The following is a 26040-nucleotide window of genomic DNA, read 5'->3' as shown; positions in this document are numbered from 1 at the left end:
ATATAGCTGGACTCTGCATAATTTCTCGTGACAGGATTGCTTTTCTTGAAGAAACTAAGGTGGGAAAATGATCTTTGAGACTTGACCTAAATAGTATTTCTTTGAAAAGAAGTCACATCCAAAGATAAGAAGTATCATTAGAACTTCCTAGCATGTTTTTTTCCCTTTTGGGGAGAACTGTCAACCCCAAAGGGAGGGCAGGTGCTGTCTCACTGTAATGTTGTGCAGAGCCCATGACTGCTCAACAGCCCCTTCCCAACCCATGAAATGGCTGCTCTTTCATGTTACTCAAAAAACTACTGTGGGATTGCTGCTGGGGGAAGAGAAGGTTCCTCTCCAAGGTGCCAGTTCCACTGAGCTGTGGCAGACTGGAGGAACATCTCTGGGCCCAAGGGATACCTGAGAGGTTTATCATCAGTCCTCCAAGAATGACTTGATTCAATGTTTACAAGGCCTTTGCTTGCTGTATTTAACAGCAGTGATCTACCCAAGGGTATCTGGCTCAGCTCCTGCTTTTTCTTGCTGATTCCCTCTTGCTTTGCAGCCAATTCACTTTTGAAAGGAACTTTCTTATCTGTTTGCAAAGGGTTACTTTTGCATTTCTCTTTGTGTAAAATGTTCATTCCTTGTTTTCCTCTACAAGCTGTGATGTGGTTCATACATACATGGATGTGCTTCTTGTGTGCATATATCCAAGGAATATCAAACTTTTTCAGAGGATTTTTTTCCCTCCTGTAATACATTTTCCTTTGCAGTTTAAGAAGAAAAACAAATTTAGTTAAAAATACTTGAAGTTTGGGAAAGTAGGGTTGAGTTTTTAATTAAGTACTCCAGAGCTGCAATTTTTCAACATTAATTGAATTGTTTGTAGTGGGTTTAAGCAACACTTTTTCAGTGGCCTAGACCCAGGGAGGGGGGAAATCTGTAGAGGTCTTAATTGCTGAAGTCAAGCTGGTATTGAAAAGCTGCCAGGGAAGCAATTAAAAGAAATGGCCCTCAAAATCCAGCAAGAGAGAACTGATCACTAGTGGAGGACAGCACCTTGCAGATAGTTTACAATTTCTGGTTGGTAGCATTAAACACAATGGTAAATAGATTTATTATAAAAGAAAGAAGTATTTTCCTTTGTGCTGTCTTCTGAAGTCTCCCTCCTTTAGCTCCTTGCTGGAGGTGAAACCATAAGATGGTAGATTTGCAGTGGTCTCTGCTGCTGAATAGCTTCTTGTTGCTTGTTTTGTGCTAAGATTGACATTGCTAACCAGGAGCCAGAGACTCCACATTCTATTTGCTTTTACTCTTTGCATTTTCATAATGCTACTTTTTCTCTTTTGTGCATTCTTTTTCAGTAAAGGCCCTGTGGTTTGCATTTTATTAATTTCCTATTTAATTTTTTAAACTTGCTGTAAGGATTTAATTAATCTAGCAAACACAATACTTCATTTTATCCCTTGATTATATTTCTGTTAGGTTTGGCAGCTAGTAAGCTTTCAGTAGAATGTCCATGCAAGACAAATGTGAGACATACTTCATGGTCTCCAAGGCTAATACTGAAATATCTGAAGGGCTAAACATTCAAGGAAAGATATACTCGGTATAGAAAAATTTATAAAATGAGACTATAAGACCTTGTTCATTTTTTATAGATTTAGAAATATGTCCTTTCTGAAAATGAAGACTTAATGGGATTAATGAGATTTTAATATATTTATTTTCCACCTGGGAAAATAGGAGGAAGGGGCTATATAATAAATTATCTCTCAGCCTTTTATTTATTCTCCTGGGAAACATCTGTAGTAATTACATATTTTGTAGAAAAGATTGAGTTTTGTGGCTGAATGTTTAGCCGTTTTCCTGATACATTTTATTTTGTAAGCCCTACCTGTGTGGAGGAAGTTTAACTGACAGTAAAATAAAGTATAATTGTGCCTACCCCCCGAAGATGATGTAATTTATTTGTTTATTCCAACCTGTTGTGGAAGGTACTCTGTATAGTTTTCCTTTAGAAAACAAAAATGAATGTAAGAATGCTGATAAAACCCTAAATTGTTGCTATAAGAGAGCCAAATGGCTGTGGTATTCTACTGCTCCTCAGACACATTCTGGTTTGTGTTCTCATCCGAATATGGTTTTGATTAAGTAATGAAATTACAGTAACAAATCTTATCTAAGTTGCTTGATACTAATGATGTACACTTCATTGCATATACACCTTAGATCAAAGATAATCAAAGTTCAGATTAGTAAAATGGGGCATAGAACTTATGGAGTTGGATATGTCAAGATTGACAAGGTTCACTGTTTTTTGGTTTTTTTTACTTAAACGTTAGTCTTTTGATTGTAACATGTTTGTGTTTTGAGGGTTGAGCATGAGTTTTAAGTCTTTGATGTGTTATCCCGCTGCTTGTGTGAGAAAATAGTAGTTTAAACTGTTCATTTTTTTTCATATGAACAATTATTTTGGGTTTTTTTTGAGGCAGGATAGTCAAGAGAATTTATTCCTTATTCTATAGGCATAGGAATAAGCACCTAGACATCTTGTCTGACAAGACAATTTTGGGCTATCTATATCATTACTGTGTGGTCAGCTGTGCCATTAATCTAGACAAAGATGATTACTGGAATGGATTTTGTCTGCAGAAACTTGTGGGGGATGGTTGATAACATGACACTTCCTGACACCATTTATAAAGGTGTTGCATTATGTGGGTGGGATGAGATTGGCCTATGATCAATTTACTTTTCTGAAAAGAACAAGTCATTAGAAAGAAGTGGCGCTGCAAATATGGAGAGAATATTTTTAGAAGGGGAATATTTTTTATGCACAAGGAGTGCTCCAAAGCTGATGATATGAAGGGCAATTGAATAAGATACCTGGATAAGGCTTTTCTACACTGAACTTTCAAAACTTTAAAGAGACTGCTCAGAGATGGAGGACTGACTGAAGAAGATGGTCATTCTGTCCCTGGGACTGTGGCTCCTGTGGCTCATGCAGAGACAAGAACTGTGTGTCCAAGTGACAGAGACTCGTGAGATACACACCTGCAGGTCTCTGGCTTGGTGGTGTAGCAGTGAATTGGTCCCAGTGGGACTAATATTCTGTAGGTAAATTGGAAAGAGAAAGCTTTGCTCACAAGGCTCAGGGGCAGCCCAAGGACATTGCAGTAGTGACTGGAGTAAATATGGTTATGGGGTTCCAGCACTGTGCAGGAGGGGGCATTTGTGGTTGTCCCTTATAAAACCTCTGGTGCTGAATTGAGGAGAGAATTGGAAAAATTCTCCTAATAACAGATTCACATTGACATTTTGTCTCTGCTAGAGTGGGGAAGTTAAAACTGCCTGGGGAAAAGTAGAAGAGACGAAGGAAAACTACTTTTCCCGCCCCACATTGCAGTTGCTCATAAAAATAAGAGAGTTTTACAATAAAATGAGGAACATGCTCTCTGTCACTATTTACTTCAGATTAAGTATTTCTCGTGTATGTGTGACTTCCTGCTCTGGTCACTCATCAAGCTTGTTTGACAGCAGAAATAGAAAATGCATTTCTTTTGCTGCCTGGGGCACCCCATAATAGCAGTGGTTGTGGTCGGAGGGACTGAGGAGTCTGCAGGAGGGCTTGGCTGTCCCACTGTGATGGTGAAGGAACCCAGTGTAAGACCCAAAATAAATTTTGTTAATTGCTTCAATACATTTGAATTTTGCTAACAATCATGTCTGAGTTTCTTTTTTTTTGTCTCCAACAAGAAATCCTTCTAAAGAGGAAAATAGTAATAAGCTCAAAATTAATATTGATATAAATACTCGGGGTTTTTTCTGTCTTGTGATATGCCTACAAGTTGGGAAGTACAAGAGAAAAGAAGATTTGAGAAGGATGAAATGTTCTCTTTACTGTGTTGTGAGAGCTCTGCTCTCTCTTCTGAGGGTATCAGTGCAAGGCTTCCATGCTGTAACCAAAAGATCATGGCTCTGAAAAGTTGTATGCTATGCCACAACTATTTCGCATTATTAGCTTTATTTGCTCTATTTTAAAACTCAAAACATAGCATGTGATATTCTGTTTGAAAGGTTTTGTGGAAAAAAAAAATCCTATGGTCCTTGTGGTATTTGGACTTAGTCACAGATGAGTTGCGTTTAATCTCTAGTTGGAAACTTTCACATATTAATCAAGTTGGGGTTTTTTTTTGTGTGTTGTATTTGATTTTGGAAAATTAATATATTGAAAACTAAAATATCAAACCCCTAGATTCATTAAGTTTCTGACTTCACATTTAATGGCTTGCTGCTCCATACATGCTGCTATAGTGCATCATCTCAGGCTTGTCTGATGTGATGTGTGATGGGACTACAGAACCGGATTTGCCATAATGCAGCATTACTGATCTGATAGAAGAACGTGCAAGAGTTTTCCTGCCCACAGTAGTGCTGCACTAAATGTTCTACAAAGCTTCCCTTATTCTATCTCTACATTTGCAGTAGACAGCACACACTGATTCTGTTTTTCTGGGTTTTCTTGTATCACTAATTATCTTTCCATATTGTGCTTCACTTTACAGCACTCTGTATCCAGAGTAAGCATACAATTTCTTACTTTGCACTGTTCTTTTCAAATATTGCTTTTAATATAAAGAAGAATGAATACAGTGTATCATCCTTGTTCTGTTAATAGGAGTTATATTTTGAGTAGTTCATGCACTTCAATCTCTGTGGAAGATAGCCTGAGAGAATGAAAGAGAATTTTTACATATGGAAGAAAGCTGTGTAGTCACATCCATGTGTTAAACTACTGTCTGTATGAGGTTGTAATATTTTTTCTTTTGATCTATTTATGCGTTTTATTTTTGAAGATTGATTCTATTATAATTAAATGAATGAATTTTTTCTTTGGTTTGTTCTTGAAAAATGATTGGGTTGTTAGCTTTAATTTGATATGCTTTCAATCTCACATGTCTTGCACTTTTGGCTTATACTTTGAACATAGTTCTGCAAGATGTCCTGGTCTGAACCAAATGGTCAGTAAAAATGAGCTTTTCTTGGGAGTGAAGGACTGCAACTTGTTCTAGGGATTTTTCAGGATTGCTTGGAGTGTAGCCTAAGTTTTAGCAGCCCTCTGGCAGACACGTTGTGAAATACAGACTGTACCTAGTTAAGAGCCAAAAAATAATAGTTCTTTTTCTCCTGGTTTAAGAAGTTCTTCCTATTATAAGGTTAATTTTATCATGCTACTGCACCTTCCTGCTGTGGATGGGTAGGATGCACACGTGTTTCATTCAGCAGAAGTTGTGCAATTGACATCTTGCATGTTAGAGGAGAAAGAGAGACACAAGTGATAGTAAGGTTACTCTCAGGCATAAAACCAAAATTCCTTTTGCTTTTTGAGTACAGTTTCATTTTCAGCAGGTGGATTTGAAGTTTGACCTTTCTGACACTGGGTACTTAAACAGATTCTCTGAATGGTTTTTGTAAGCCTTTTAATTCTGTCCAAGAGAGAATGATGGTTATATATGTTTCATTACAGTTTGTGGCTGGTCTGTGTTTTAGTCTGGAAGTTATTTATAGAACTATGTTTATATACAGTTATATCTATTTTTATATAACACATAAAAATATGTTACAGATATGTTTTTATATATATACATAATATATATACATAAGAATGAAACTTATAAGTATCTCCAACTTTAATGGAAGAATATACAATTTTCTATGTTGGAAAAAGCTTATGGTTTTTCCTTTGAGTACTGTAGATTCTTGCATTCCTGCCCTCATGAATTTTTTTTCCTATTTTAATTCCTATGCATTATGTATTGCTATATTTTTGATAGAAAAATACCAGAAATGTATGGAGTCCTAAACATTCTAATATAAATAATAGTAAAAAATACATTAATCCTTACTAATATATATTTTTTCTTGTCTGATACAGTCTAGATTAATCTTAGGTTATGGGCCTAGCATTTCAGCATTACTGATTTTGACAGCGTTAAGCTAGTTTGGGGATCTTATTGAATTAAGAAAAAACAAAACAATGAAATACATTGAAAACGCCTGTTCTCCCATTCAGTCTTGGAAATGGGACAAATGACAGAAAAAATGGAATAGATTACTTAATAAAACCTAAATCTGAAAACAGTTACTGGTACAACAAAAGATGGGTGGGTCACATTTAAATTGTACTCCTGCTTTTAAAAGGGATCAGTAGGGAAGGTAAACAAAACACAAGTACAGTAATGGAGCAGTGCTTTGTACATAAATCTGATCTTTGAAAATAAATCTGCTAGTAGTGTGTTGGTATCTTGGCAGTGTGAACAGTGATCTTCTATTTTGTTAAATTTACTGTGTGCATCTCCAGCTGTGGGCACTGTGCAACACATTTAAACAAGGCTCACCAAACCCTGGTGAATATTTTCTAATTGGTTTGAAAGAATCAGGTTATCCAGTATATTGCTGCATAGTTATGACCTAACTGTCCTAAATTCGCTGCTAATGTTTTCAAATATGGTGCTTCTCAGGCTGTGAGCTGCTTTCCCTTGTGCATTCACATAATAAAATATTGCTGAGAATGATCCTAGTTACTCAAACAATAATAAAAACCAGATGTTTAGTTTCTATTTATTATATTTGACAGCTAAGGTAGTTATAGGATATATTTAAAAGTCTGCATAATAGCATAATTCAGATTTCATTTCAAGGTGTTTGGTGGAGTCCATACTTCTGGTTCTTGTCAGTGAAAAACATTAAAGTCTAAATAAAACTAGTTGTTTGTGGATTAAGATTTCCTGCTGTGAATGTTGCCTCATGTTCTAGATTTCATTTAATGCATATTTTCAAATTTTGTTTTCAGGTCAAACATCCGGCCAGACTATGCAGATACGAGCTTTCATGAGTTCAAAATGCATACCTTCAGTCGGGTGACATCTTGCAAAGTCTGTCAGATGCTTCTGAGGTATTGTACAAGTTTTTTTGGGTGGTAGTCTCCCCCCTCCCTGCCTCTGCAAGGTCAGGCTGGATGGGGCTTTGAAAGGTGTCCCTCTTCATAGCTTAGCAGGCATGAAAGATAATAGAGAGTTTGGATAATCTTTAAGATCCCTTCCAACCCAAACCCTTCAATGATTCTATGTTGCATATTGTTGATATTCTGAAAAATGAAACCACAGCATTTTAGCAAGGGCATTTGAGTGTGGGTAGTGCCTTTGTTAAGCACAGGCATGGAATTCTTCTTCCTTTAGCAATACTTTTCCTGACTAGTCAGACTGACCTGGATTTTCATTTTTCATCTTGAGTTGTTTTTTTTTTCCCCCCTCAATGCAATAAAGTCTAAGTGATATGAACAGTGGTGCAGACCTTCTAAACTTAAAAGTCAGGAGGGCTAATTCCTGGCTTTGGAGCAGTGTAGTTGAGTTACTGGGTCTGCACCAACTGCTGTTGCTGAGAAGCAGCTGTTGTGCATTCAGGACACAGCACCCAGGATGCTGCCTGGTTCTCCATGGGCCACCAGCTGGCTATTCCCAAGTGCCACCTTGTGGGACAGACACATGTAGAGGAATTAACAGCTCTGAATATTACCTGAAGTGATAAATGTTTTTTAAAAAGTGAACAAATTTATAGTTAGGAATATTTTCCATATAGCCTCAAAACTACTTAATGCTTAAAAAATATACATTCAATCTTAAAACTTTCTTGCACTGGATCCTATTCTTCATAGTGCCTAGGCAAATTCCCACTGAGATGAAGTGAAGTGTAGATCTGTAGTAGGATAAATGCATAATGGTACAATTTCAAGTGTGCTGTTCCAAAGTAGCTTTGGATTACATTGAGATGGAGGTTATTATTCTACTAGTCTGAAAGAACTGTCTGGTCGTGATTTTTAAATGGCTAGTAGTGACAGAAAGCAGATGAGCTGCTTGTATGTCAGTTGTCACTTTTTCTCAAGGCTCACGGACTATCATTATGCAGAACAACAAATGGCTTCTAATACCTTCTGCCATGTCTCTTATGTCCTTTATGTGTGGAATTTGTCACCTCTAATGTATCACTACCTAATTTTATTTTACAGGGGAACATTTTATCAAGGCTATTTATGTTCTAAGTGTGGAGCTGGAGCACACAAAGAATGTTTAGGAAGACTAGACAATTGTGGCAGGGCTAATTCAGGTGGTAAGTCATTTTTATTGTTAGAATACCATTTTTAATTAGGACATAAAACTTGCTAGATATAATTAAGGTTTAATTTACCTCTAATTTGTGTTTATTGTAACATGCATACTTGTGAAACTACCATTTATAAGCACAATTAGAATTGCATTTAGGATTCATAGGGATTTTTATTGCTACTAAATTGAAATGTTCCAAAGCAGGAGAGAACTGTTGCAGGTCAAACCAAATTTCTTCGTCAATGTTGTATACAACAAGGAATTGCCCTTGTTTCAGCTGTGGACTGCTCATATGGAATACCTACAGTACAGCACATCATCTGTCATTCTTGTGCCTCTCCCTTTTTGTCTACGTCAATTTTCATATTTTCCTCTCAGTTCCTAAAGCTGTTTGTGTTGCCTCAGCTTCCTCTTTCATCTCTTTGGTTTCTATGATTTTTGTCCACTCACAGTATTCACAAAAAGGTGATTGATGGCTCTCTACTTCCTACACCTAAGAACTATTTTTTTATTCCTTTAATCAATTGCTCTGTGAATTTCTCCCCTGGCCATTGTCACTTTGCGCTTCCCTGTTCCATTCTTTGGGACTTCAGGAGTCTTTTGATTTCAACTACCATTTGGCCTCCCACAAATAACTCCAAAAATTTGACACCTTCCCGTTCTGCTCAGTATTATACCTGTAAATCTCTTTCTGATGTCTTCTGGATCTCCCATGCTAATGTTCAGTGTTAGCCCCCATCACTGGCTTCCCTTTCCCTCCCCTTCCCTTCCCTGTACTTACTCTGTTGGTGGAAGTGAGTTTGTTACACTATTGCCACAATCATATAATCCTAGTGCCATTTTTGACTCTTCCCTCTGTCCAGCTTCTCAAATGTTCTTTTTTCTAGAGATGATTTTGAATTGCTGTTGTGTTTAAAAAAAGAAAACCATTGGGAGCACATGATGATTTCTGGAAAGTAGCGTTTTATATGTTGGGGAAGTTTCTAGTTATGTGTCATTCTCACTTCTCTAAATTCTAAATTCCTTTTCAGAATGATTTCATAACAATTTGTGAAGTTTCTCATGTCTCACATACTTCACATAAACTACAGTAACCACTTCCCTTGGGTTATTTTCTTTTTTACATTAGTCTCTACAATCTTTGGAAAGTGCTGTTGCAGACATATGATCTCTCCCACCTTTGAATGATGTGATGGCTTCATCTGCTGCTCTTTACTGAGCTGCTGTTCCCAAATTGACTCTAGCTGGTTGTTCCTTTCAACATTGTATAAGCTTGTTTCTGTCTTTGTCCCTGTGCACATTACTTCTGATTTCTACTTGGCTTTTTGCTCTCTGTGCTAATTACCTGTCCTAGTCTTCCATGAAATCAACAGGATGGCAGGCACTGACTTTTGCTGTAGTCAGTAAACCTTGTTTTCTTCAGCTGCTTTTCTGTATTGGAGATCTTCATGCTCCAAGTCTGAACTCTTTACAAATAATCTTTTGTAGATCTGAAAACTGTACAAGCAATCACAGTATTTGTGACTGAAACCCTTTTTGGAACACAGGCTTTTCACAGAACCTCCTACAGATATTCTAAGGAAAATAAATATTTAAAATTGTCTTAAAAATGGAAAGTTTTAAAGCAATTACTTGAATTTAATAGAGTGGAAAAACAAACACATATTGCTCTTTACAAAAGAACTGTCTTCTGTAATATAAACCACCCCTACTTCTACCTTTTTCCTTTGTCTTTCTCCTTTTCTTTTAATCACTTCTGTAGTTTTTATTTTAATTGGATAGCTGGCACCCCAGGAGGCAGGAGCTTGTCTTCCTGTTCCTCTGTAAATATCTGTGGACACATATGGTGCGACATGCATTAGTAAGAATGACCATAAATGCCTGGATAACAAAAGGTCTGATTTCTCTTAATTTTCCTGCATACTTAAGCAATGCTGTAGACTTGTAAGTGGAATAAATTATAATTATAATTTTAAAAATTCGAGAAGTAGAATGGTATTTTGTATTTTACTTTAAATCATGTTCCTGATGTTTGTAGAATTATGCTGTACTGAAATTGCAAGCAACTGGATTGCTAAGATCCTTTTTTGTGTTATGTGTTTTGGTTACATCCAGGTATTCAACCCTCTGTCCTCTCTTCAAACTCCACTTTCTCTTCTCTTGTTTTTTCTTCTATGCCAAGACTCCCTCATTGCTGTAGCTGTCATACAAGACAGGAGAGTTGTGCATCTCCTACCTGCTCTTGAGGCAGAACAGGAAGTGCTGAGCTGTGTCTTTGCTTAGAGTCTGCTCTGTGATCGTAGCTACAAAAACCAGCTCTAAACTGCAGCTCTTCCCCTTGCTCTATCAAACAACGAGCATGGAAAGGACAAGGGGTTTGGCTGACTTTGCTCAAAGTGTGTCATCCCTCCACCTGATAATGGAACTTTGGCCAATGAGTAGCAAAGGAAAACCTCAGGTTTTTCTCTACTGTTTTCCACTTTTACTCTTTCTTTGCCTTTTTAAAGAAAGAAGTGTTGATTGAGCAGTGCTGGCCATTCATAATGTGCACAGACCAAGGAAAGGTTTAAGGAGGAGTTTTACCAGTACCTGCTTCCCTGTGTGGGCCACAAAGGGATGAAACAATTCAGACTTTCTGAAATATTGGTTAGTGAAACTTGAATTGTTTCTAGAGCTGTCCTTTAACTATAACAGAGCTATGCTGAGAAATGAGGTCTCCCATAAGTTATCTTTCATGCCTGCTAAGCTATGAAATATTATTGAAGGCATGCAGACAGAAAGATACAATGTAAAATTCAACATTTTTGCTGAACTTTGTGGAAGAAGTATACTCTACAGGCACAAAATTCTAACATGCCTTTAATTTTGAATACTTTTAAAATATTTAGAGAAATTAATTTATGATAAATACAATATCTTTTAGCACTGTCATTTGCTGCTCCTGTGGGAAATGAGCAAAGGCTTGTACAGCAGCAAAATGACTGGAACACTTATTGTATTGCTGTGTTTGGTGGGTTGGTTTGTTGGTTTGGTTTTTTTCTCCCCACATTTTTTTCTAGGGGACTATTACAGCCTTTTTCACAGGGTATAATGTACATGAAATGGAATCATTCTTTTAGGAAACTGGACATTATTGTTCCCCAGTCGTGTGGTATTAGTTATGGCCACAGACATGGTATATACATCTACATATGTGTAGATAGATATATTTTCTGTTTAATCTGGTGTTCTGTCATTCTGCCAGTGCCATTCCAGATGCTTGACAGCCAAGTGCAGATCCTCTGTGTGGTAGACAGGAATGATGCTCCTTGCTCGATCCTGTTAAACTTTCTTCCTTTCTTTTTTGGCCTTTGAAGAGTTTTTACATCTTGTTAATGCTTTTGTATGGCTTCCCTATTTGGAAATGTCCCACTGCATTTCAGTGTTAGAACAGTGAGTTCTCTGTGAACATGTAGATGTTACTTTGGGCTTTTGTGAGAAATCTTGACTGAACTGCTTCTCTTTGATAAAATATTTTGACTTCTTAATAGTATATTCTCCAAATAGAACAGATTCAAATTTTTTATTATCTTTTTATAAGTGTAATTTTTTCTATGTTTCAAATAATTTTCATTCCTATTCTGTAGACCTCTTGTACTTCTAGGGGCTTATTTGTAAAAAGGTGATCAGAGTTCAAATCACTGAAGTGGGAATATGCCATTACGTTTCTCAAAGGCATTTGAATTTTCCTCAGCATTTTCTGGTTTTGTAAAGTTTCTGTTTTCTTTATAGCCCATGAGCAGATGTTTTTGCCAGCCTTTCTGAAATGATGCTTAGAACTTTCCTGAGTGGATTAAATCTTTTTAAATTTCATTGCAAGTCGCACTTTGTGAAAATTCAAAAGACAGACATCCAAAGATAGATGAAACGTTTTGAATGACAAAATTATTAAGTGTCAGATTTAGATGATACACTTATGAGAGAAACATTGACAAAATCTGAAGATAAATTGCTGTGTTCTCATACTATGCCTTATACACAAACATATGCCAGTTCTTCAGATGTTTTGCTTCAAAGGCGGCCAGTTCAGCAGATTGTAGAAATTTTAGTGATAAAAGATGCAGAGTTAATCAGCTGAATTAATAAACAGAACAAAATGTTTGCATTTAGCCCTTGGGTTTTCTAGGTTGCTGTTCCTGCCCCTGCTGCTGTAAATCAGCAGTGCTGATTGAAGTCTTCTGTGCTCATTCCTGTCATTATTGATTTACCCCTTTTTCCCCCCCTTAAAATGGTGTCCTGTACATCCTCGAATAGTACTCTACATTTTCATATATTTTACTTTTCTGCCCTATTACTTAATCTTTCTGTGATTTGGAATCCTTGTTAATATTCTAATGAACGCCTTTGAATTTGATTGCACGATCTTAGACTGTGTGAAATCCTTTAACACAAGGATTAGAAAACGGTTGCACATATTCCTGTGACAGGCCATTTATAAAGACATATACATGGTGTTCTTGTCTCTGCTGGCTGTGAGGGCATCTCCTCTCCCTTGTCACATCTTCTGGCTTCTCAACTGCATTCCTATGTCTTATTTCACGGCACAGAGCAATTTCACTTATCTGGTGATTCTTTCCCACTGGCTGGAAGGGTTTGTGTCTGGGAATGCTTAAGACAGGGGCCTTGGGTAAGCAAGCATGAGTAAGACACACCTTTAGTAGCCAAAGGGAGAAGCTGTACCCCTTGTTGTTCCCACTCTTATTGTACAGACTGTTCTATGTCCTTTGCAATTTCTTCAGAGACCTCATAGGATTGACAAAACAGTATCACTCTGCCTAGAACATACTGAAGAACTCCAGTCTGTTTCCTAGTTTAAACCATCAGAATTAACAATTCATTTTTATTTCCACACTGGAATTTTTCCAAGTCCATCAAATTAGGTTGAATTAAGTATTCTCAGGCAAATGCTTGCTGGTTCTACTGACTATTGAATATTTCAATTAGAGAAACCTCCAATGATTTTAGAATCTGAAAGTGTTTTGAATTTTTTAAGTATAGTGCCAAACCCACAGAATTTTCTTCTTTATATTGCTTTTCCCAGGGAATGTTAAAGGCGTGTCTCATCAGGTTATAAACAGATTAGAAAAACATTAGCTGGTCATTTTTATAGTAAATCTTACTTAATTTATGCATGATTTCTTTAATTTCATTTGAAAAAATACTGTATTTCTTTAGATGGAAAAGAAGTTGCTTCAGCTGTGAGATGAACTTAAAAGACAATGTTGGCATGTGAATGGGTTAAGTTTAGAATTGCTTTCATACAGTAATGTGCATGCCCAATGATACAGTCCATGCTGTTCATGTCCTAATTGCTTGCTCCAGCACATTAGAGATTATTCATGAAAAGCCTGTGGTCTTGACATCTCAAAGAAACCAGCAGCTTTCACTATTTACGTTTTTGCTGAATTTAATCAATAGTTGCAAAATTGCTGGCTCTCCTCCAAACCTCTTGTGTCAGCTGAATTGACAAGTAAATGCTCAAATCTCACGAAGTTCATTGGAGTGATACCACTTTTTAAAAAACTCCAACAGAGGTTTAGCTGTATTGCTTAACCAATGATTCTTGCTCAACCTGAACAAAAGCCAGTTAGGGCACCTGATATTTTTTAGGGTCCTACAGTGTGGTACATCTGGGTCACATTTCCAATTTTGTTCTGATTGAGTAATAACTGGCTAAATTACTGGAAAGGAACACATAGTCCCACAGCTCCTTCCAAGGGACTTAGGTTATAGTTCCTGCATTTTAAATATTTAGAGTTTTCTTTTAAAATAGAAAGGTGAGTAGCTTATTACATATAATTTTATTTACTCTGTTTAGTTAGCATGTAAATCCAGCTGCTTTGTTGCATCCCTGAAGAGCAGCTTATTCCCATTTTCTGAGCTGTGTTCCCTCACTTACTGAGGCCAGCTGCTGCTCCTCTTGCTTCTGTAGTAAAATATGATTATCAAAATGTGACCCAATGGTAATATGGCCTCAGTGAATAAACAAGAAAAACCCCCAAACTGTGCTGAACTATGGCATTAATTATGTGGCTGTCAGAACTGAGGACTCACTTGATGATTTCATTGGCACATTGGTGGTGAGCAGGAACTTTGGGATGCTCTGATCACCAGCTGGAACACATTCATCTAGTTGGATTTAGGATATTTTCTAGAGGTAAAAATAATATTCAATGGCAACTTTTTAAAATCAGATTAATTCCATTCATTTCCATTAGAGGATAGAACAACATTTCCATCTAAACTTTTTGATAAAGGATCTGCTGAAATAAATGTAAGTCTTTAGAATATAGAAAAGGAAGAAACCCCCTAAGACGGGATTTGAAGTTTAGGCCTCCTTTGCAACTACTTAGCTATATGACTTCCCTTCATAATGCTGAGATCAAACATTCAAAAAAGGAGATTTTATTCTGATTTTGGCAAAAATTCTGAAAGGCATATCAGATCATGAAATACCAAAATTATATTGAATTTCAGTACCACTCGGGCAACTAATTCCCTCAGGCTGCTTAGAAAACCTCAACAGCCAACCTGCATCTCCTCCTTTGGGTGGCCTTATTTTCCTTCTCTTTGCTCCCTCTGCAAATGCAAACTGCTCCTTGTGGGAAGGTTAGAAGGCGTCCCAGGAGTGCTCCCCGTGCTGTGGGCCTACGTGAGCGGAGCCGTGCCAGGGCACGCCAGGCCTTTTGTTTTCCCACACCCCGCTGCTTCAAGCAACCTTTCCTAGTGGAACTAGAGGGGACTTGCAGTTAAGGTTTATTATCTGCTTTAGTGTGGATATGTCAGAAGTTATTACAGTAAAAGTTTTCCAGTGTCGTGAAGTGCAGAGACCAGGCATGTGCAGCCGGTGCTGGGCCTCCAGTTTGAGGCACACAGGGGCAAACACAGCTTTGGTATCCAGAGTGCCTGGATTACCCAAATCCAAATTACCCTGGAGTACCCAAATACCTGCTATCAGATTATACATTCAAAGGACATGGACAAAGGAGACCCTCTTTTGTGCCTTTTGTGATGTCAAGTGCCATGTGTGCGCTGAAGTGTCACTGGCTTTATTCAGTCTTCCTGATGTCCCATAGGATTTTTTTCCCTAATTTCTAAATAAAATTTAAAAATTTTAAAATAAACTTAAACAAGTACCACAAAGCTTGTAGTAGAAGCAAATGAAGCAGCAGTGCCATCAGTCTCTGGTGAACTAATGCAATGCTGAATTGAGCATGAAACACAGAACACTCTGAAGCTAAAAGTATACCTTTAAACTTCATACACCTTGTCACACTGAAAAGCTAGAGGGGAAAAAACCCGTTTGAGCTGGGCGTGCAATGCACGGTAGCTGCGGGTTCGCAGGGAGCCAGTGTTTACCAGGCGCTCCCGCAGCGCTGCGTGCCGCGCCGTGCCCGGCCATGGGCGCAGCCCGGCCATGGGCGCAGCCCGGCGGGGCCAATGAGCGCGGCGGGCTTTGCACAACAGCGCCCGGCGCGCCCGGGCTGGGGCGGCCGCGCCGCTCCCCTGGCTGCAGGAGGCAGCGCGCTTTCTCTAACTGCGCGGGCTCAGATTGCTCTGTTCAAGGTGCACGGCTTGCAATCAACAATAATGCCAATTTTTACTTATGTTTCAGAACATGGAAACGTGAAACATGAGGTAAGGATTCGTTTTGTTTTGCATGTGATGTTTGTTTTTGTTGGTGACATAGGAGCTCTTTATTACTCTGTACATGCTGATGGAGAAGGTATGTTTTTCTTCTGGGTTTGCAAACATTTCTTTAGAGTGCTGTAGAAGTTGTCTAAGCAACAGGGTATTCATGGTTAAATATGAATGTCTTCTACTCAAAATGTGAATTAAACTTGCAGCAAAATGACAGTGCTGAGAGCCCTGAAAGGGGTGGAGATGCTTTTTTAAGCTACAGGTAAGAAAACATTGCTTCACAGCTGGTGATTAGATCCTTACTGTTCCTAGACAAAATCTGGCTATGTTCTATAAAAAGTATTGTAAATGTAAAGGTATGCTTTTCTTCTTTTTAAAAAAGTATTCTTTTTTCTTCTCTGCCATATGGGGTGATGAAGGATTGGCAGAGCAGAGCAGTGTTTGCCCTCTTGATGTGAAAGAAGGTTGCAGGTTGCATATCCTGTGATACGGGTTTATGTAATCTGGAGAGAACATTAGAGTGAGACCTGAACAGAGGAGCTGCTGTGATGCACCTAGTGTAGCTTGCTGTCAGCCTAGGAAGGGTTATTTTTTGGCCAGCTCCTGGGGCCTCTTCACTGTTGTACAGGACGGCACAGCAGCTGGGTTTTGTCTGTCCCATCTAACAAAAGAGAGGCAGCACTTCAGACCTAGAGCATAATAATTTCTAGCATCACTTTAGATCAGAAGTTTATAGTAATTGCTTAAATGACATGCCAGTTATGAACAGCATGTGAGTGTAAATGTTGCTGCTCTCCATAAGCATGGCTGTGTTTGATGCTGTCACTTAATAGGGGGAATGGGAGGGTGTTATTGCTGACATGGCTAGTGCAGGTATAGTAGTGTGCAGGGCTGACCACATCTGTGCTCTCTCATGTTTGAGCTGTTTGGGTGTCACTGGAACCCCAGACAGCACTGGGGCTGCCAGCTCTGCACCCTCTGGTGAGCTCCTGGGATGTGGGCCCAGATGGACTCCTGCTCCTGGGATCCTGCAGGGGAATCATGTGGTGACAGGGGAGCTCCAGCAGAGGAGAGGCGTGTGCTGCCTGTGCCCAGCCCCTGTCCCTGCCTGTGCCCAGCCCCTGTCCCTGCCTGTGCCCAGCCCCTGTCCCTGCCTGTGCCCAGCCCCTGTCCCTGCCTGTGCCCAGCCCCTGTCCCTGCCTGTGCCCAGCCCCTGTCCCTGCCTGTTCCCGTGCCCAGCCCCTGCCTGTGCCTGTGCCCAGCCCTTGCCTGTGCCCAGCTCCTGCCTGTGCCCGTGCCCAGCTCCTTGTCACTGCCTGTACCCAGTTCCTTGTCCTTGTCTGTGCCCACCCCCTGCCTGTGCCCAACTCCTTCCCCTACCCAGCCCCTGCTGCTCTCCTCACTGCATCCTCAGCCGTGCCTGTGGCTACGTGCTGCCCAGCCTTTCATGCCTCTGCCTTGACAGATGTGCTGAGTAAGGTCACTCTCAGCTATGGGGATGACAGTGTGATCTTTTTGCCTGATGCCTTCTCAGTCCTGCAGCTGGCAGGCATGGCTGGAGAGCTGTGAGCAGATCATCTACTGGCCTTAGTGGACAAGGCTTCCTAAAGCTAACTAAAGCTTGGTGACCATACTGTGGCTGGATGAAAAAATAGGTATACTGTTTTTTCTTGTTAGGAGAATAAAGGCCTCCTTTCTAGAGTTATTGATTTGCTATTGCTTATTGAGTTGATCCAAAACATCAGGATTACATTAATTTTTACCAAGACTTGTATTTAAGTGCCTGCTTTAATTCTCTCTGTGCAGAAGAAAACTTAAGCATGGATGAGGAACTGTCGTTTTGGAAAACATGGATTTAGGTTTCATACCAGTAAAGTAAAGAATCTACTGGTTAATAAGTATGTTTAAGGATATTGAGCACTTTTTCATACAGCTCAAGAACTATTTCCTTAAGACTATTTTTCCAGCCATATTTTGGTGTATATGACTTGAATTGTCTCAGTCTCCCTTTGTACTTTTCCGAGTCCTGCCCTTTTCCCTTTGCTGTGCAAATCTGTGGTTGCTCACCAATCTGCATCCATCCATATCAGTAACATGGCTTCCATCTATAAAAAAACAATGCAGGATAAAATTGAGCATTTTGCTTTTATCCAGTACTGCTACCTTCATTGTGACAGCAGCTTTAAATTTTTATTCTATCCACTACAGATGAAACAAAACTTGTATCCTTTCTTTAATTAGACTTGTAGGGTACACAGAGAATGTGTCCAAGGACTCGAGAGTTTGAAAGCTGTTTTCAAACCAAGCTTTTGATTTTGCTTGCTTGCTACAGGGCTTGGTAATTTGGTTATGCCTCAGGTTACTGCTTTCTGGCTTCCCTTGGTGTGTGTCCTGCATCAGCTTATATCAACGGCGAGTAAATCAGAGCAACCTAATTGTTCCCTTTGTTATGCAACGTGCCTTTCTCTGCTTGGTTTGATTAAAAAATAAATAAATGCATGAACCGTCATGCAAGTTACCAGATAAAACAAGTTTGCAAAAGCAGATGAGTCGTTTGCAGATATGCATTATTTCACATTGAAATTTCCAGGGATCCCTAGTAAGTGTCTTAATGTATAAAATATAGAAAAGAAATTGAAATAATCTGAGTCTTGTCAGAGGTTTCTGATTTCACACAACTCTGGTTCCTCCAGTTTTAGAGAGACAGTCAAATTCCTGAATATATTTAAATACTTGCCTAGAAAAAAAAGAAAATTAAGCATTCCATAGGGGATTGTAGTTAGCTTCAGTTTAAAGTAGAAATAGTGAAAGTTTCTACCTTATTAAAACAATGCAAGTGGCTTTGACTTTTGTGTTGGTGGATGTTATCTGGGGCACATGATGCTAGACTGCATATTTTTCCCCTATCTTGTTCATAAAAGATTAAAAAATACATTTGTTCTTAGTATCAAAAAATGTTGATGTATGAACAAACCTTCTATGGACTGAGACTCTTTCAGCCTAGTGTCAGAAAAAATGGGATATATGAAAAAGTCATCAACGTTGCTAAGAATATTTTTCAAAGTGTGAACTTTGTGCAAGATAAAGATAATTGTGTTGATGGTTGGGGGAAATAACTTAAGAAAACCAGCTTTGCCTAGTAGATTGTGGTAATGAAAGCATTTCATTGAGCCTTCATGAAAACATGTTTATTCATATCCTTGATTCTTATTTTTGCTCTGCAGAAACGAACAAATGGAATTAGAAGAAGCTCTAGACACGTGGACCCAGGTTTGTATCATGACTTTTTAATACTTAGACATTAAATAAAAGGAGTAAGAAAGCTGTAACTTGCTTTGTTAAGTTGCATTGTGAACGCTATTGCCATGCACACAACGCTGAGAACTTGACTGCTGAATTCATGAAGGACTAAAGCGATTGCTCTCTTTGTGCTTTCAAAGATAAGGTCAGCTGGTTGAACTCTTAATTTTTCTCCCCCTTGTTTTTTGTTTAAGCAGAGCTCTGGTTCTGTTTGAACAACAAAATGCCTCTGGGCTTTCAGTTAATATGACCCACCCTACTGTACTCGGTAGTTTTTTAAAGAAATAACTAAGGGATGAATATCAGACAGTTGCTTATAAAGCTCAGGTCTTCAAGTTGTGGGTATTCTCAGCTCTTAACTGTAGTGGTGCTCAGTGCTTAACTGTATGAGTTACATTTCGGAAAGGCATAAACCAATTGCAGTTTTTTATTGATTTTCAAAGTGATTTTATTTTTCCTGTTAGTTTATAGTAGATATTTCTGTGGAATCATGGCAGCAGCAGCCCTTAAGAAAATTAAATGCTTGGTTATAGGTTGTGTACTCAAGTGGGTGAACATTTCCTCTGGAGACCCATTATGTGTCTGTGTAAAATATTCAATGTTTTTCAGTGTAGCTGTGTGATATTTTTAGTGTCATTTTTTACAGTAATTACATTTCTGTCCTTTATGTTTCTTGTATAGTTTAATTACCGGAGATTTGTTATGCAGATACTATTTGGAATAAAAGTAAGCTGTGGATTATTAAATATTTCTAGATGTGGACATCTGAGAATGGTTGAGTTAAACATTAAACAGGATGGCAATTCTTTACACCACATTATAGCCTGGCAGAGCTAAGCATTTTTCAAAAAGTAGGAATGCTGGTTGTGCCACTAGTACTGCAGCTGCCTTGGCTTGGAAAGTCTAAATGTTGTAACTAGCTGAAGCAGACCACACCTTTCTTACTCACGTACCTTTGACATGTTTTGGAACACGTATCGTCACTTTGTTCCCTCTAGCAAAATAAACCTGCTTCATGATTCTAGAAATTGTTCTGTGTGTCCTGACGACTGCAGTCATAAAAGAAAAAAATGAGCACCCTGTAACTCTGAAAATTAATACAGTCACAGGGGAAAACATCAAGGGTAGGAATTAAATAATGCAGAAGGGGATGATTTCTTCCAAGTGTTTGCTAACAAGACTGAGTTCTTCCCATTCATTGCATGTTGCAGTGAAGTGTAATTGTGTGCTTGCAGAATAGCCCTTATAGGTTCAGCTGTCTCATGTAGAGTCATAGAAGGTCAAGTAATTTAGCTTTGAGAACCTTTTGAGTATACTGGTGATTTTACTTGCTGTTGAAGTCTGATAGAAGTATTTGCAGGATCTTTATGTACAAGGATACTTTAAAAGTAGTTTTTATTGAAGACTAAGTACCATTGAAATCACCAAAAGCAGTTGAATTAAGTAGGTGTTTAAAAGCTGCGTGTAGCCAATGCATAAAATACAGTTCTGCTTGCCCCTGCTTTCTCCATTTACCTACACAGAGCAGTTCTTGAGTTGTTGGGTTAATCTTGTTATGGAGTGAAGTTCTTGGTCCTCATAATATTTTTGAAAGCCAAAAGAAATGAAGAATGTTTGCATGAATTTTAAATCTCCTTTTTGGACGCATGACTCTAGCAGACTTCTTACAGAATTGCTTCTGACATTTTGAAGGTTTTAAATAAGTAATAGTGAGAAATATATTACATACTAATGTGCTCTGTACATACACTGTTGGTTTTCAAATGAAATGAGCATTTGTTTTGCATTTTGTCAGGATAGACATTCTGTGTCCTCCCGTAACTTGGTGGGTATAACTTTTAAAGTCTTTGGTAAACTCCTGACATCTATTTTGCATAATCTAAGTACTACTAGTTCATCAGATTGCCTTGAGAGGCAGATGCTATCCAGAGGGCAGCACTTGGAGGAGATCAGTCATGTCAGGCACACATTACTGCATTGAGCCTCAGAGCTTTCCAAGAGCACTGACGTGAAATTCTGAAGAGTCTGAGCACTAGGATGCTCTTTTTGCTGAGAGAGGTGGTCAAACTGCCCAGACTGCTTTGTCTTTGGAAGGTTTGGGCTGCTGCTGCTGCAGCCAGTGCTGTGATGGTGTGAAGCATGGGTGCTAGGTAAGGGAGGAGACACTTGCTGGAATCAATAACCAGCACCTGCAGTGATATTGATATTGATGGAGTTTGATATCACCAGTAAATACAAATATTTTGGTTTGCAACATGTCAAGATTGTTCTGTTATTTGTGTCTTGGCTATTCTAGTAAAGAATCATGAATAGCATGGTCAAGCATTGGTGTTTCTCTTTTTATGCTTAGAGTCAAATCCAACTCTTGCTGACACAGCTGAGCCCAGAATGAAAAATCATTTAAATTTGATGAGAAGTAGTACAAGTTGAAGGATGGTCTAAACAAAACGATGGGAGGATACTGGATTAAAATATCTTGTTTCCTGCTGGTAAAGCTCATTGATGAAGGAACCTATCTAGCTGAAGTACCCTAAAGGCAATTAGTTAGTTTATGGCTTTTTCATTTGTGTTTCTTTGAAGCTGGGTTAAAAGTTTTGACAGTGACAGTTCCCTCCTCGAGATTTGCTTTGTGCTAAATAAGAAGGAAGGGTAGAAGGAAAAATGATTAATGGATGATGAAGCAGAGAAATTCCCATGAAATGAAAGCAGTCATGAGAAAAACATGAAAAAAAGATAAGTGTGCAGAAGCTGCATAGGTGAAGAAAAGACTGGAAATCCTACATAATATGGCTTTGTCTTTAGGCTGTGCACTAGACCTTCAGCCTGCAATTCAGTTGCAGAGAGCCTCCTGAATTACTTAATCTACTAAATTTTAGTGGGACATATTTTAAGTAACTTTTCTTTGGATTAAGCAGGGCATAATAAATGCCATTGATGAAAGGAACTGGTGAATACACCTGCAGCTATAAATCCAGGGAAAATTTGGTCTGCAGCTTGCATGTAACTGTAGAACAACATGATTCTGCTTAAATACATTTGAGAAGTGATCAGACTGGTGTCAGTTTTTTGCATAGGATGGGCATGTGAAATTATTATATGAAATTTTATTCTCATTTAGAGAATATGTTTAAGCATGGAAAATGCGCTATTGGCTTAAATAAGAAATGAAGCATTGCTATGTATATTCATAAGCACAAAATCTTATTGAATTCTTGAGAAGGATGATGCAGTCTGACCAATGTTTTTAATGGAAATAATTTTGTATTTATTTTAATATGAATAGAAAATTAGACTTTCTCAGCTATTGAAATATTACAGTGAATGTTTGCTGTCTTTTTTTTTTTTTTACAGTATCGAGTCTAAATGTGATAGATTCACAGCTTAGTGTTTTTGAAACTGGTTTTACTCTAAACACTTCTGCTAATATAAACATTGGAATTTTAATCTCTGAAGTGTGAAAGTATATTTCATATCAGAAGGATAAACTTTGTAAAAATAGAATACTAGGAGCCTTCTAGTCAAATTTCATTGTAGATTAGACTCAAAATCTGATCTGTGCAAGATCACTACTGAGCATGTTCTGACTTCTTAAACAGCTGATTTCTTTATAAGCAAGGATTAAAGATCAGGAAACCTCAGTTCTGAACCGAGGGCCAGAACCAATATTTTTCCCTTCACAGAAAGTAAAATATTGTCTTACTTTTTTGAGATGGAGGGACACAATACTAGCAAGTTATGTATACAATGCAATAGCTTGGGCAAATGTATTTTTCAGCCTGGGAATTCAAAGTTCAAATAATAATTTTAGAAAGAGGTATTTGTGTTTCTGGTTGGTGTCTGGTCAATAATTGCATTGTGGATCCTCTAATATTGGTTTTACACAGATTATTAAAAATCCCTCAGGATCTGAAGAGAGTCACTGGGTTTCTGGCCTGAAGTATATGCATTAAACAAACAACAGTCTGTGTAGGGAGAAGTACAATACTGGAGATATGTTTATTTCATTAGCTGCTGTGAGGAATAAGATACTTTGTGCTTCATATTTTGTTGAAGTTGGATTTTGGAAGCTTTTAACTAGATTGTGTCATTGTTATTGTGAGCGATTAGTAAGCAGTGAAACAATATTCAGGTGTTTGTGTAGTGTGGTAGTGTTTGCATCTTGTCTTTGGAGTAAAAATTAGGGGATAGGGTCATATTGGCAGTTTGAATTTTCTTTTCGGTTAAGAATGACACACAGGCTAGACTGTGAGATATTTCAACAAATTCTGACACAGTATGCTCTGTGATATGCAGGTCTAACTCTGATTTCCATTACAGTGCCGCTCCAAGCATATATCCAGCTAAAAGCAAAATCTGGCTCAAACTCAAATGCTGGGATATCCCAACCAGCAGATAATTCTTTGCCAAGTATGCAGTTGTTATAGATAAAACTACTCTTTAACTAAGAATTTGAAGCATGTCACTCATTTTCTTGTTTTATTGAGCTATCCAGGCACATCCTTAGTAGTCCTGATTGACTGTTGTCTCTCTCATTCAGCCGAGTACAGAGAATACCCAATTTCATGGATCAGAAAAGATAACCTTCTACAGTGTAAAGCCCAGTGCTGGAAACAGACATTCAGGAATTTATTTCTCCACTTACACAGTGGCAGCAGCTACCTGGGATTCTGGCTATGGTTTTGGTGGTCCAGTAATGACTGACTGACTGTCAGTGTCAATGTGGAGAACAATAATTTATCTTGGTTTTAAGCCACAGAAAAGGGTCTATCAAAAACCCCTCAAAAAACCAAAGACCAAAACAAAAAAACGCCAAAAAGCATTAAACAAGCCCTCACTATTTCATGAGGAGTTGACTGATGTCATTGATTTATTGATAGTATCTCTTTATTAGGGTTGTCTTCATCAGGATGAATTAGACCAAGTAGCAACTTTTTGCTTTGATAAAGGAATTCCTGTGTATAGAATCAAGAAATAAAGTGATAGGTGTTTTTCATATACATTTAATACTGTTATTTACTTACATTTCTGTAAATAAAATGTAGGAGTGAGTAGCAATCCCTCAAGTACCAGAATATACACATGGCATTTTTTTCCAGCTTTAGATACTGTTAACATGGAATATGATGATGTGTTTTGATGGTTGGACAAAATGAGTGTGACTCTAAATTAAATTAAGGAAAGGAATGCTGGAGCAAAGAGAAATGTTTGATGAAACTTCCTCTGGTGAATAAATAGTTGTTTGACAGAGTTGGAGGTCTTTAATAATGTTTGTGGAGCGTTAGATTTAATGAGTAAAGATTTCTCTGCATGGTAATGTTTTAAGCAAGCTACAGAACCAAAACCAAGATTTGATGTTGCATACATGTGACACATGTTTAACTTTTGGGTGGGTTTTATTCAGCTATGGGTACTTCTTCCTTTTCTACACAGCATCTAAGCACTTTGTTCAAAGTACCTATAATGTACCCAGTCCATGTCTGTAGGAAACTTTGTGGAGCAGAGGAATTGCAGGTCAGAAGGAGTCTCATGGGGCAGCTGTGAGCACACTTGCTGCAAAGAGGACATTCCTGGGCAGGAGAGATGTGATGCTGCCTACTGACATGGTGTGGAATCTTGGAGTTCTTTGATTGCAGCTCTAACCTGGCCATCTCTTAGTATTTATAGACATGTTGGAGCATGTTTTACATCAAGTGGCAGCTGGGATGGGATTGGTGTTTGAGACCAGAGCCAGTGAATTTCTCTGTGGTCCCATGTCATGGGACAGCTTCTCTCAGCTGGGGCTCAACAGCAGTGAATTCAGAGATACGCTGAATTGTGTGCCCTAATTTGTGAGATCAAATTAATTTATTTCACGTATTTATTAAAAATACGTATTACATTCAAGATCTTTACCTTTTTGCTTCCCAAAATAATGACTTCTTCTTTGTTGTGTTACAAGAAAAGACATGTCTTATGTTTAGCACCAAGAAATTTTCCACTAATGTGTTTCTGGAAGGTGAAGCAGAGTTTTGTCTTTCAATGAAGCATTTCAAATGCAGTTTAATGATTTTTATTTAGGTTGTTCTATTTTAAATTAAAATTATTTTTACATTCCTGTTGGGGAGAGGTATTTGAAAGGTGCTGTCCCCTTGGCATCTCAGCAGTGAGCTAACATTCAGAGAAGAACATAGCCTTTAGCCTTTTCTTTTAATTAAACATCAGAAGACCCAGATGCCAAAGGGTGAAATGTATTTATTTTGTCAAACTCTTTCATCCTTGTCTGGTTGGATTGCAAGATTAGTTTGTAGTTGAGTGATTTAAACTCTTTTGTCTTATTGGATGTGTTTTTGGGATTGTCTCTATATCTTCAGCAATTAACATTTTATTTTTCTCTTAGAGAAATAATGGTGTTCAATACATGCTTAACCACATACTAACATAATTTTTAAGCTGATGTGGATTAAAAATCCTTCAATATCTTTCTCTGCATAAAAACACCCAACATCAACTACTTAAGCAAAACATCACTGTTTAGAGATAACTGCAAGGAAGTTGTCAGGAAGAAAAAGGTCAAGTAGAGGTGGAAAAAATGGGCATAAAAGTGTGATCAATAAAACAAAAACATACACTGTTTTGTATTTTAAACACACACAAAAATAGTGCAGCACTATTTAAAAAAAAAAGGAAGAGACGTGTGCCAGCAGCTATATGGCCCAAGTTTGCCTTTCCTTACCTTGGCAAGTGGAAGGGAATTGCTCGGTATTTGGTAAAGTTTATTGGGACTTACAAATCTCTTATTCATCTTCAAGAGGAATATTGCATTTACCCATCTATTTTCATATCTGATTTTAATCTTCAGGGTTCTGTAATTCTCAGAAGGCAAAACAAAGATAATAAGGCAATGAGTGATTAAAAATAGTCAAAAGTAACTGAA

The 26040-nt window shown here is 38.1% G+C and overlaps 1 protein-coding gene across 3 annotated transcripts in view; it reads left to right on the top strand.

The window, feature by feature from the left end:
* Positions 1-26040, top strand: part of VAV3 (vav guanine nucleotide exchange factor 3) — a 145897-nt gene that overhangs the window by 77993 nt on the left and 41864 nt on the right. For all 3 annotated transcript variants that reach the window (XM_014885387.2, XM_014885371.2, XM_088170092.1), the window contains exons 16-19: positions 6839-6940; positions 8051-8151; positions 15802-15824; positions 19052-19097. In XM_014885387.2, coding sequence (XP_014740873.1) covers positions 6839-6940; positions 8051-8151; positions 15802-15824; positions 19052-19097 — 272 coding nt within the window. The remainder of the gene's footprint in view (positions 1-6838; positions 6941-8050; positions 8152-15801; positions 15825-19051; positions 19098-26040) is intronic.

The sequence above is a fragment of the Sturnus vulgaris genome, chromosome 9 (assembly GCF_052056855.1).
Source record: "Sturnus vulgaris isolate bStuVul1 chromosome 9, bStuVul1.hap1, whole genome shotgun sequence".
Taxonomy (NCBI): Eukaryota; Metazoa; Chordata; class Aves; order Passeriformes; family Sturnidae; genus Sturnus; species Sturnus vulgaris.
The sequence above is the reverse complement of the archived record's forward strand: the minus strand, read 5'-3'. Positions and strand labels throughout refer to the sequence as shown.